Source organism: Danio rerio, chromosome 8, assembly GCF_049306965.1.
Source record: "Danio rerio strain Tuebingen ecotype United States chromosome 8, GRCz12tu, whole genome shotgun sequence".
NCBI classification, from domain to species: Eukaryota; Metazoa; Chordata; class Actinopteri; order Cypriniformes; family Danionidae; genus Danio; species Danio rerio.
Window position 1 is genome coordinate 15,747,753 of NC_133183.1, and position 12,379 is coordinate 15,760,131.

At 35.3% G+C, this 12,379-nt stretch overlaps 2 protein-coding genes across 2 annotated transcripts in view; both read right to left on the reverse strand.

Moving 5' to 3' along the window:
* The window catches only part of si:dkey-6n6.1, a 215,547-nt gene that overhangs the window by 43,173 nt on the left and 159,995 nt on the right, over positions 1-12,379 (reverse strand). The gene's annotated exons all lie outside the window — the stretch shown is intronic.
* On the reverse strand, positions 4,216-12,248 carry si:dkeyp-110g5.4. Its single transcript, NM_001123261.1, has 5 exons — positions 12,093-12,248; positions 11,106-11,694; positions 8,135-8,254; positions 6,514-6,633; positions 4,216-4,886 (listed from the first exon to the last, which is right to left on the reverse strand). Exons 2-5 carry the CDS (start codon positions 11,676-11,678, stop codon positions 4,518-4,520), a joined length of 1,182 nt encoding a protein of 393 aa, NP_001116733.1. The 5' UTR covers positions 11,679-11,694; positions 12,093-12,248; the 3' UTR covers positions 4,216-4,517.

The following is a 12,379-nucleotide window of genomic DNA, read 5'->3' on the forward strand; positions in this document are numbered from 1 at the left end:
TTCCAGAAGCACAGAATATGCACTCACTCACAAAATGGTAAGGTTTATAATCTAATTAATACATGTTAAACCTCTTTAACATTATTAAATGTACATGCTGAATCACTGATATGTGTTGGTTTGCATTATTTTACAGTTCTGAAGTTCAATTTCAAACTGTTTGTTTCATTTTCAAGATCTGAGTGGAACTATCTGCTGCTGCTTTCAGTAGTATGCAATAAATGTCATGTAAAATAGCATTAAAATTCGGATTATCAGCATTTAACACTGACTAAAGCAGATGAGGTGTACCTGAGGTGATCAGGTCATCAAGTTTTCTGTTATTCAGCTGCAAGAAATAGAAGCCGTTTCCAATATATCCATTCGGGGTATTGGTCAGGACACAAATCCTTTTAGCTGTTGCTTTTATTTAGAACACAATTTAAATCAGCCTTAAATCAGTGTTTCAGTTTGATAAAATCACACTGAACTGAGCTAAACTGAACTGTACTGAACTTAAACACTAAAGACTGAACTACACTGTTCCAGTTACTATGACCATTTATGTGAAGCTGCTTTGACACAATCTACATTGTAAAAGCGCTATACAAATAAAGCTGAATTGAACTGAAATTGAATTGAATTGATAGTCTGACATGGTTCTGTTGGTTCTCAAATTGGTAACCTGCCTTACCTGTGTTTTAATCCAGCAATGTAATGCCTAGTTCAACCACCGGGTGTCAAACTTACATACTGCACCTTTAAATTGTATTTTATTAACCTCTACCCCTACTCTAAACACAACCATCACAGTAATGTAAAAACAGTACATATACAAAGTATTTCACTATTATTTATTAAATTCCCATTCATTTGTTTTTTTTTATTAACGTCTACCATTACCCAAAACCCAACTCGTTGCAAAAATCTGAATTATTTTTCTACATTGTCACTAATAATGTGCTATATTGATGCAAGTATCCGCAGCTGCATGCCATCTAGACTTTACTAGTGATAAGGCAGGCTGGATCAATGTGTTCATGTTGTTTACAGCAAATTCTGAGCCTACCATCTGAACGTTGCAGTAGAAATCAGACCACCTTTTCTTCTACTGTCCAGTTTTGTTGAGCCTGTGTGATTTGTAGCCTCAGTTCTCTGTTCTTGACTAACAGGAATATCCCTAGTGTCTCTTCTTCTTCTGCTGTAGCTTCTGCAGCTCAACTGCTTCAAAGTTTGATGTGTTGTGAGTTCAGAGATGCTCTTCTGCGGACTTTGATTGAATTATGCGAGTAGCTGTTGTCTTTCAATCAGTCTATTCATTCTCTGACCTTTGGCATCAGCAAGGTATTTTTACACACAGAAACACCACTCACTAGAGATTCTCTTTTTTTTTTAGACCTTTTTCTGTAAAAATAGCAGAGATGGTTGTGTGCAAAATTCCTCAGACCAGAAAATACTCAGACCAGTCTGTTTAGCACCAACAACCATACCACATTCAGTGTCATTTAAAGTCCTCATGAACCAGAAGTTGTGGAGACTTTTATTTCAGTAAATCGATGTACTTTCAACTGAAACAGAATATTTAGTAGGGAGCAGGGCTTTCTTTATTGCACATCATTTCTTTGTGGCAAATTAAAGGTAAGAGGGGCGTGGTTAAGAATATCAACAGAGAAGGACCGAAAAGTCAGAAATTGACTTTTATTGAAGATATATATAAAAATTCTGTGGATTTACAATCATGGATTAATTGTTTGCCTAAAGACTTCCGGTTATGTCATGGTGTTGAGTGGACCTGAAACAGAGCTCCGCAACAAATGCTGATTTAAATCTACTCCTCTATCTCAACAAACATTGACAGATGGATTCCATTTTAAACACGAAAACATCTTAACCTTGCATGATCCCACCAAAACCAATTAAAGCAACACAGAAACAAGGCAAATCTACTGTACCTGGAGAAGTCGAGGCAGATGCTAAATCCAGCGAAGCTAATGTTTAAGAGGGAGCATCAGGTGCTAACATTGGCCAAGAACCTGCGATTCTTGAGGCTATCCACTCAATGAAATTAGCCTGCTGTGCGACTTGATGATTTACTGAAGGCGATTAACAGAGTGCAACAGAAAACTGAGAGTAACAGAAACTGAGGATCGAATCGGCACTCAAGAAGATAACGTCTCAGAGCTGCAAATGCAAAATTGCAGTCCGTCATAGAGCTGCTCTCATTAAAGGTCGATGATCTGGAAAATCGTAGCAGTCTGTCCAATCAACGGCTGGTGGGACTTTCAGAAAAAAATAAATAAATAAATCGAAGGACATGTGCACCTTTTTAAAGAAATTACTTCCCGAAAGTCTTGGCCTGGAAAACTTTCCTGGTCCCCTTGTAATTGAGAGAGTCCATCAAATTGGCAAACTCTCAGAAACTCACTCTGCCTTACCACTGAGAGCTGTGATAATGAAATTGTTCACCTAAATAATAGCAATGTGCGCTTGCAAAAAAAATGTTTTCGATTATAATTTCACATGGACTTTAAATCATCTTTTATCCCTATTCTGACAGAATTTACAGTTTTGGGTAAACTATCCATTTAAAATGTGTGAAACATGCATTTGAGAAAACTGAGCTAAAGCTTGACTTCACAAAATGAAATTGGAATATCAATATCATTGCTTTCCATTTATTACAAAACAATACTGCAGGACACTTTTAGTTGTAATGAACAGAACTAAATAAAATGAAGAAATTATCAGCTGAATTAAAATAAATTGTCAAATATTCTGTGAAAAATTCACTGTTACAACTACTGTTGCTGATAACGCTGAATGTAGAAATCTAACATAATGTGTACAACAATTTGTACAAGTGTTTTTATGCTCTGGATCATTTTTGAAGAATTATTCAGTGGCATATTTTGAATGGCTGGTTGTCACCACCTATTGGTTAAATAATGTAATTGCGGCCTACAACTTTCATTTTTGAGCATCAAGTTAAATGCACATGACGGGGATTTTAATCTTTACCATAAACATTAATATTTTATCTAAACTATAAATTATTATCCCCGTACTTTTTTTTATTTAACTTTGTGTGTTTATAACTTCATAACTAAATCAAAAGACTAAAGACTGAATCTCTTGATTTTTGCTTTCAGATTTGAATGCAGCGATTCGAAGGATTAATAAACATAAGCAAATCACCATCACTAATAATTTATGTTGTGTGGGTGTTGAGATCCCGATCTTTTAATGATCAATCGTGCAGCTTACACTGAATGCATTAATGTAGGCTAAACAAGTAGTGACAGAAAACACCTTTAATGAAACCATGCACATCCCGAATAACCTACAACAACTTCTTCTATCATTATTATGTTTTACAGAATGGCCTAATTGCTTTTATATGTGATTTGAATGATGCAAGAGGCAATCTCTCTGTGATCGTTACAAACTTAGGATTTATCTACCAGTAAAAAAATGTATTAATCCACAGGTCACGTGTGTTCCAAACCGTGGGTTGTGATCCGTACGATTCAAGGATCAACCGTGATCCGTTACACCCCTAATTCAAATGAAAGAAAACTAATTTAAAATAATCTTTAATTAATGTTTATGTTGTCAATAATTGCTTAATGAACATTTGATTAATGAACATTTGATTTGTTCATTTTCAGATACAAAACTTCAGATACAGAATGCCTAAAGTGTGGCTGTGACATTTACTTTTGAACTAACATTTCAACAAACCATGATAATATTAAATTGATAATTATTAAGTAAATAATACCATTACATACCGTTACATCTCTAGTTTGAGCTTCTGCAGATCATGTTGACCTCCTCTACATGCCTAAATGCACTGCCATGTGATTGGCTTGTGTGATCTTTTCTTAACTAGCAGTTAAATACCTAGTAAAGTGGCTCTTTACATTTTTATAATCATCTCCTATAACAAGATTCTTTGCAGCATGACATTGAACTTCATCTTAAGAGTGACGACAGCAGAGAAAGAAGTTATCAGGAGTATATCTCAGCCAGAAGCTGGTTGGGTGATTTTGTAGTGTGTAGGCTTGAGCTAATGATAAATGAGCACGAAGATAGATGTAGGAACACGTTCACAGTCAATCAGTGTACTAACAAAGTACATGCTTACAGATAAAATAAAGACAAGACGTTATGTCAACCGTCAGACGTGTGGGTACACCAATTGGTTCATGAAATAAAATGACTAACGCTCAGTTTGATAGGAAGCTTTTTTATTTGAATGGAGAATTAAAGCAGCTAAAGCAAATCAAGATTCTTATGATACCCGTGCAAAACCAAACATGCAATTCTTAAATAAGTCATTATATTTACCGCATATAATGTTTGTGAATTTGTCTGGCAATGGTGTGCAAGTGATCACTTCACTCAAATACTCAAGTGACAAAATCTGTGCAAATTTATCAATCAAAGAACGTCCTCGTCCTTTAAAGTTTGCATTTAAACACAATGATGCATATTATGGAAATTTATTACCTGATTTTATGCGACACCCTGATCCTCTAAATCTGATCTGTGGGCTTTAAATTAAAGATGCTGAGCGCGGCTTCCTTCTGCCTCAACTGAGCTCGTAGGCGGTTGATCCTCTCCTCGTGGGCCAACTGTTCAAAATCAAACGCAAGACAGCTTTCGACCCTGGGGAGCACCAGGGCCTCTAAACGCTCACTGTCATCCTGATCCGTCTCTCCCTCTCCACCTGCTGCTTCAGGCTGTTGTGAGATGCCAGAGGAGGTCTGGAGGATCTGCTGGAGGATTTTGGGCTGGCAATCAGTCTCTTCCATAGACAAGGCCTCGTGACTGGACTCCAGATCCAAAGGAGTTTCTAGTGGTGTGCTGCTCTGTGACCTGGACTCTGAGGTCAGCTCGGCATTCTGTTAAATCACAGACAAAAAAAACATTCATTACAAGGAGTGCAATGGATTTAAAATGGCACCAGATTAGTTAATTACTTGTCATAATTATACTATTCTGAAAGGATATTCTCCCATGGATTGCTAATTATAAGTACCCATGTTATTAAAACTATTTGCTGTTTTCTGTGTTAGTTTACCCAAAAATAAAAATTCTGGCTGCATCTGAAATCGCAAACTTCCCATGCTATACACTACCTGACAATTGATCCCAGTTGTATAACACATAATAACTTGACTTCTAGTTAATCATTTGGAAAAATGGCAGAAAGTAGATTTTTCTGATGAATCATCCAATCATCACAAATACTGCAGAAGACCTACTGGAACCCACATGGACCCAAGATTATCATAGAAATCAGTCAAGTTTGGTGTAAGAAAAATCATGGTTTGGGGTTACATTCAGTATGGGGGCATGCAAGAGATCTGCAGAGTGGATGGCAACATCAACAGCTTGAGGTATCAAGACATTTTAGCTGCCCATTACATTACAAACGACAGGAGAGGGCAAATTCTTCAGCAGGATAGCGCTCCTTCTCATACTTCAGCCTCCACATTAAAATTCCTGATCAAAGAAGGTCAAGGTGCTCCAGAATTGGCCAGCCCAGTCACCAGTTATGAACATTATTGAGCATGTCTGGGGTAAGATGAAGGAGGAGGCTTTGAAGATGAATCCAAAGAATCTTGATGAACTCTGGGAGTCCTGGAAGAACGCTTTCTTTGCCATTCCAGATGACTTTATTAATAAGTTATTTGAGTCATTGCAGAGATGTGTTGATGCAGTCCTCTAAGCTCATGGAAGTCATTCACAAAATTAATTAATTTTCCACTGCGCAATTACTTTATATTCTATACTGAACATTATTTCTGTTAAGTGACAAGACTTTTGTCTAAGCAAAGTCAGACCTTACTGTCCTAATTAAATAATTAAAAATCAAGGCATGATCATATTTTTCTTTTGGTAACAAGCGTAATCTAGAGACCTTTGCCTTTCATATAAGCCACTTCTGATACCAAATAATCAACTAGAAGTCAAGTTATAATTTGTTGTTCCTAAAAGTTGGATAGGCAACAAGACTTTTGTCAGGTAGTGTGTAGTATATCCAAACTCATAGAATTCGAGGCGAGAAGTAGGTAGGAAGTACTCAGATGACGTACTGCCTCCAGCGAGATTCTGTTGAAAATTGTTGACCAAAAAATAAATAAATAAAATTGGCCACTGATAGCTGAATACTAGTATCTTTAAAATAACTAGTAAAATATTATGTACTGCCATCTTGGCAAAGACTTAAGAATTAGTTCTTAGAAATTAGTTAAATTATAAATTATGATTGCAGTAATGCATTTTAATTTAATTGCGTATTATGCTTTAAAACGAGTTAAAAAATGTGTTTAAGAGCACTTGGGAAATTAAAAAATTTAAAATAAATACAAATCTATAACTGTAGATTTAATTAAGTAAAACAGACAGTGCTCACTTTTAAGGATTCGTATTGTAATTATTCACAGCAAAAAAAAATGCTGTTTCAAAACTTGTTAATTGACAAAACTAACTACATACAAGGTAAAATAAAAGAAAAAGCTTGACCTTTTGACATTCTTTCTCTGTCCAGCTTTGCTCAGGCATTTCTTCAGAGATTTTCTGCACAAGTGGAGAATTCTCTGTGTTAAGGTTAAGTTCTTGGTCTGGAGGCTGAACATCCTGAACCTGTAATATAAGATAATAAGAAATCCATGAAGCCTAGATTAAAAGATATGAAATATAGCACAAAACACTTGTGTTTTTCTGAACAGTGTTAGCCAGGTAATATAAAAAAGATGTCATGCATGAGTGTGAATGTCTTACTTTAAAGTAATGAGTTGTCGTCTTACTTTAAAGTAAGACGACAATGGAAAACACATAATGACTGATATCGTTTAGCAAGAGGTCAGTTAACTGATTTTAGATCGTCTTAAATTGAATGACCCTGACATTAAATGACCCTGCAGGTTATTTGCTCAAAAACAAAACATGATACCAAGGGATGCTAATAATAATCCATGTACATTTTGAGACGTCCTGTGAATTTAAAATTCTTTTACCCAACAGTTAAACAATTTTTAACAGCATTTGCCTGTGAATGAGCCTACTTAAACCTTTATATTACACTTTAAGCCTTAAGTCTCAAACTCAATTCCTGGAGGGCCGCAGCTCTGCACAGTTTTGCTCCAACCCTGATCAAACACAGCTAATCCAACTAATCTATAGCTGCGTCCCAAATGGCACACTATACACTCATGCACTATGTACTTATGCACTTACAGGATAGTATATGTATGTAGTGTCATCCCAAATGGCACTCTAATGGTTTTCTATTAAGCGGAAATTCAAACCGTTTCCCTAATGATGTTTGACGGTTGCCAAATCAGTGAAATAAACGACAGAATTATCAAATAATACCTGCCGTGATTATAACCGCATTCACTATTGGGAGGCGCTATAATCACTCTCGTTGGAGAATTTTGCTTTCACCATCCAAAATAAATAAAGTTATCCAACATGTGCGCCCGATAGCTCCGCTCCTTCCGCTACGTAGGCAAACCTGTGGCTGTAGAGTGCATGAAGTGTCCATCATTCCACACTTCATCTTACTGGCTGAATGAGTGCATCATCTGGGTAATTAAAGTGCACTTATTATTTTTAGAGTTTACAATGTGAACACACTACTTAAACTATTTATACTACAAAATGGCGTAGAATAGTGCATAAGTATACGATTTGGGACGCAGCTAAGGTGTTTATGACTCTTTTGAACACCTCGATTATTCAGATCAGCTGTGTTTGATCGGGTTGGAGCAAAACTGTGCAGAGTTGCGGCCCACTGGGAATTGAGTTTGAGACCTATACTTATGCTGAATACCTGTGTCTTGCATAATAACTAGTAAAATATGGCAGACAAAATAATTGGTTATTAAATCAGTTTAATTATTTTCAATTAAACTGTGTTTAATTCAATTATGTTAAAAATTCTTGGTTTAACAGCACTTGGGAAATATTAAAAAAACAATTCTGTAACTGTTGATTAGTTTAAAAAGCAGAACAGATAGTGGTGGCTTTTATGGACTTTTATTTTAGTTCTATGGACATTTAAGGCAAAAATAAATGTATTTTCAAAACATTTAAAGCAAAACTGACTGTATACAAAGTGAAATTAAAGATAAAGCTTGACCTTTTGACACTCTTTCTCTGTCCAGCATTGCTCAGGCATTTCTTCAGGGATTTTCTGCACAAGTGCAGAATTCTCTGTGTTAAGGTTAAGTTCTTGGTCTGGAGGCTGAACATCCTGAACCTGTGATATAAAATATTAAGAAATCCATGAAGCCTAGAGCAAATAACAATTAATATAGCACAAACACTTTTATTTTTTATTATTAGCCAGATGATTTAAATGTCATGCATGAGATGTCCTTTAGAAATTCTTCTTAATTCAAAGCTGATGATGCTTTTTGATAGTCATCATTATCAAACACTGCTTCTAGATTTCCTGCAGCATGACACTGAAATCCTTTTTTACAGTAAGATTGACGACAATGGAGAAAAAGATTATGACTGATAACGTTAAGCAAGAGGTCAGTTAACTGATTTTAGAAGAACCACTAAGTATATGTAGGCCTGCCATTGTACTTATATTTTGTTGTACGATAAATTGCACCAAAATATATTGAGATGAACGATATTACTGTCATTTTAAGACCATTTTATGCCACTCATCATTATATAATGCCAGAATGACAATATAATATTATCATAATACAAATACACTCTTTCAAAGAACACATAATACTTTATTCTTAAGAATATTTATTTAGTTATAGTCATTTTTACTATTTAATAATCAGGCATTGGAATCAGAATGAGAAAACACATATCCTAAATAAGTAATAAATGTTAATAAAAAGCGCAAGGTATTAAGTTACAGAATATACTAAAATATACTAAAGTAATTGATTGTATATACCAGGGGTCACCAATCTCGGTCCTGGAGGGCCGGTGTCCCTGCAGGGTTTAGCTCCAACTTGCTTCAACACACCTGCCTGGATGATTCAAGTATACCAAGTAAGAGCCTGATTAGCTTGTTCAGGTGTGTTTGATTAGGGCTGGAGCTAAAATCTGCAGGACACCGGCCCTCCAGGAACAAGTTTGGTGACCACTGGTATATACTATATTTTTTTACCATACTGACACTAACACCTCCAAGATAGAGATATTGCACACTCAGCTAAAATGTTGTTAGAATCGTTTTTTTTTTTTTGTTTTTTTTTTTGAAAGGGGATATACATGTTTGTGTTGTGCGATTAAGTTGATATATTGATAATTGTCATGTGTGTGCAATGCTTATAAATACATGCACACACATAAACACATACAGTTGGATTCAGAATTAATAGCCCCCCTGAATTATTAGACCCCTGATTATTCTTTTCCCCAATTTCTGTTGAATGGAGAGAAGATTTTTTCAACACATTTCTAAACTTAATAGTTTTAGTAACACATTTCTAATAACCGATTTATTTTATCTTTGCCATGATAACAGCAAATAATATTTGACTAGATATTTTTCAAGGCACTTCTACACAGCTTAGAGTGACATTTAAAGGCTTAACTAGGTTAATTAGGTTAACTAGGCAGGTTAGGGTAATTAGGCAAGTTATTGTATAATGATGGTTTGTTCTGTAGACTATCGAAAAAATATATAGCTTAAAGGGGCTAATAATTGTGTCCTTAAAATGTTTTTAAAAAATTAAAAACTGCTTTTATTCTAGCTGAAATAAAACAAATAAAACTTATTATAAGACATAATGTGAAAATTTCCTTGTTCTGTTACACATCATTTGGGAAAAAGTAAATAAATAAATAAATCAAAGAGGGGTTAATATTTCTGACTTCAACTGTTTATGTATGTAAATGTAACAAAACAAAACAAAAATTATATATATATATATATATATATATATATATATATATATATATATATATATATATATATATATATATATATATATATATATATATATAGTGTTTCTACTATCTGGCTGTATGGGAGTAAAGGTTGTCTGGTGCTGTTTTGACTCCTGTGCACATTTTATAAGCTCTTCATAAGTTTTTTTTTTCCAGGTAAAAAAAAACACAATTTTTGGATGTCTGGTAAATTTAGTCGCATAATACAGGCCATAAAATAATTTCAAAATGCACTGCTATTCTTTCTTGAATTGATTCTGAGCTTGGTTTTGAACAGCAGATGGCGCTGCATGCATTAAGAACAGCCATACACTACTTGCATCCGATTCCTTACAAATACCACTTGAACCTATACTATTCGTTAATAATGTTAGAAAAGATTTACGTGAATTAAGAGTGTTCAAAGTGAGCTGTGTTTACATTAATCTCCTAACACAAAAGCCAATTTCCATGACAGCTGAATGCTCAAGTGCTCTTCCTCATGATGAGCATTCAAGTGTATGGTTAAAAACTAGCCTAGAGCTCCATCTGCTGTTTAAAACTAAACTCAGAATCAATTTAGGAGAATAGTAAAGCATTTAAAAAGTCTCAAAAATAATGCATAACCAATTTTTTTCAGTCATTTAATACAATTATTTTCCCTCATGTTGTTTTAAATGTTTCTTTCTTCTGTTGAACACAAAAGAAGGTATTTTGACTTTCTTTTATGTTCGACAGAAGAAACTTAAATAGCTTTTTAATTAGGTAAAGAGTGAGTAAATGGTGGAAGAATTATTATTTTTGTGCAAACAATTTCTTTAAAAAGCCAAATTAACACCGTCCAGCTTGCTTTAGGATATAAGGATAAAAACACTGAGGTAAAGCTGGTTTTACTTTCAAACATTCAGACGTTCTCTTTAATATAATTTGAAAAAAAGTATTCCAAAAAAGTATTCTAAGTAGGGAATTCCTATTAGCAGTCGATGTCTATCAAAGAACAACATTGTTCACAGTCAAATAAATAGTGCTAATGTTGCATTGAAGTCATTCTTACATAAGATTTCAGAGCGAATATTCAAAGTAGCATAGTAAACAATATAGGCACTGTGTCACAAGTTGTCACTAAACGAATGTCCGAATATAAAACTAAATTTACCTCAATCCTGAAAACTGAAAGCATAAAAAGCAGGAACATATCATACCTGATTCTGCTGTGGTGTGTCTGAAGTCTCTCTCAATGCTTGAGCCTGACAGCTATCTGTGTTGTTTATCTGCTGATGTTGACCTGGTGAAGCAGAACCCACACCTTCCGTTGCTGCTGGACAGTTTTGCAGTCTAACTCTCCTACAGCGTGTCTTCCTGACCGAAAGGAAGATCTGACCATTGCACACAATGATGGCATTGCGGTGAACAGAGTTTCTGATGCTGGCCAGAGAAGTCACTTCAGTCTCCTCCTGCCCCGAGAACTGGACTTCAGGTTTATTTGTCTTCAAATCTGTCCTCAAGACCTTATAGGCAGTGATGCTGGAGCTCAAAACCGGCAGTAGAAACTGCCCTGGGGTTATTTGGGTGAGCCTCAGTCTGCTGCTCTCCTTGCCCAGAGACACTTGCTTCTGCCGCAGCTCGACCGGGCAGATCCAGGTCACTGTCTGCTTCTGAGATTCACGCAGAAACAGAGCCACGCTGATCTTCCTGGATAAAGAGCTGGACAGAGACTGCAAAGGGATGTTTTTGACACACGCTTCCTTAGGAATATAAACAACAGTGTTCTCCATGCTGAAGAGTTTACACCTGCAGGGTTTGAATAAACATATTGTAATCATTCATGGAGTTTTATATTTGTATTTTTAGCCATCTAAATAGCAAACTAAAATACAAAAAATAAACATTTCAGTTTAATATAACAGAAAGAAACTGAGCTAACTGTGCCAACTTACTGACATCATAATAATAGATTCATTTTCGTTTATAATAGTTTCGTTTTTCACTAAACTGTAAACAAAATGAGTGTAAACAGTTTAAACATTATTCTTACATTGACATAGTAACTAATGTACGCTTTACTCAGCGTTAACGGCAGTGAATAAGCTATTTGTCGGAAGCTGCGATTAACAAAGTGCATTTTATAGACTTATCGTAGCATAATAAAGCAATGTTGAATATGATATAAAATAAAGGTCGTCATGTACCTAAAACTGGTCACTTGTATCGCAGTATAACTGGCACATTCTGTCTCCACACCAAAGATCGTGCATTTATTTCACTGTGTTTGTTTGTTTTAAAACAAAATAAACATGATTGTTTTGAATATCTGCAGGTTCAGCGCAGAACTCCCGGACTTCCGGAGAATGCGTCCGGTGTTTTGTGTCAAAATAAAAGTCATCGCTGTGTCAAGCTGACAAAACGCAAATCAGTTTGAAATAGTCGGTCGAAATGGGTTATGTGTGCACAGCTACAGTTTTTCAGATGATGATCG

What these genes read in the sequence shown, in the direction of transcription:
- si:dkeyp-110g5.4 (NM_001123261.1), bottom strand. Translation starts at nt 11,678, where the DNA reads ATGGAGAACACTGTTGTTTATATTCCTAAGGAAGCGTGTGTCAAAAAC. An exon ending in ACACACCACAGCAGAATCAG is followed by an intron (nt 8,255 to 11,105) that starts GTATGATATGTT and finishes TTTATATCACAG; the next exon opens with GTTCAGGATGTTCAGCCTCC. An exon ending in CAGAGAAAGAATGTCAAAAG is followed by an intron (nt 4,887 to 6,513) that starts GTCAAGCTTTTT and finishes GTGATTTAACAG; the next exon opens with AATGCCGAGCTGACCTCAGA.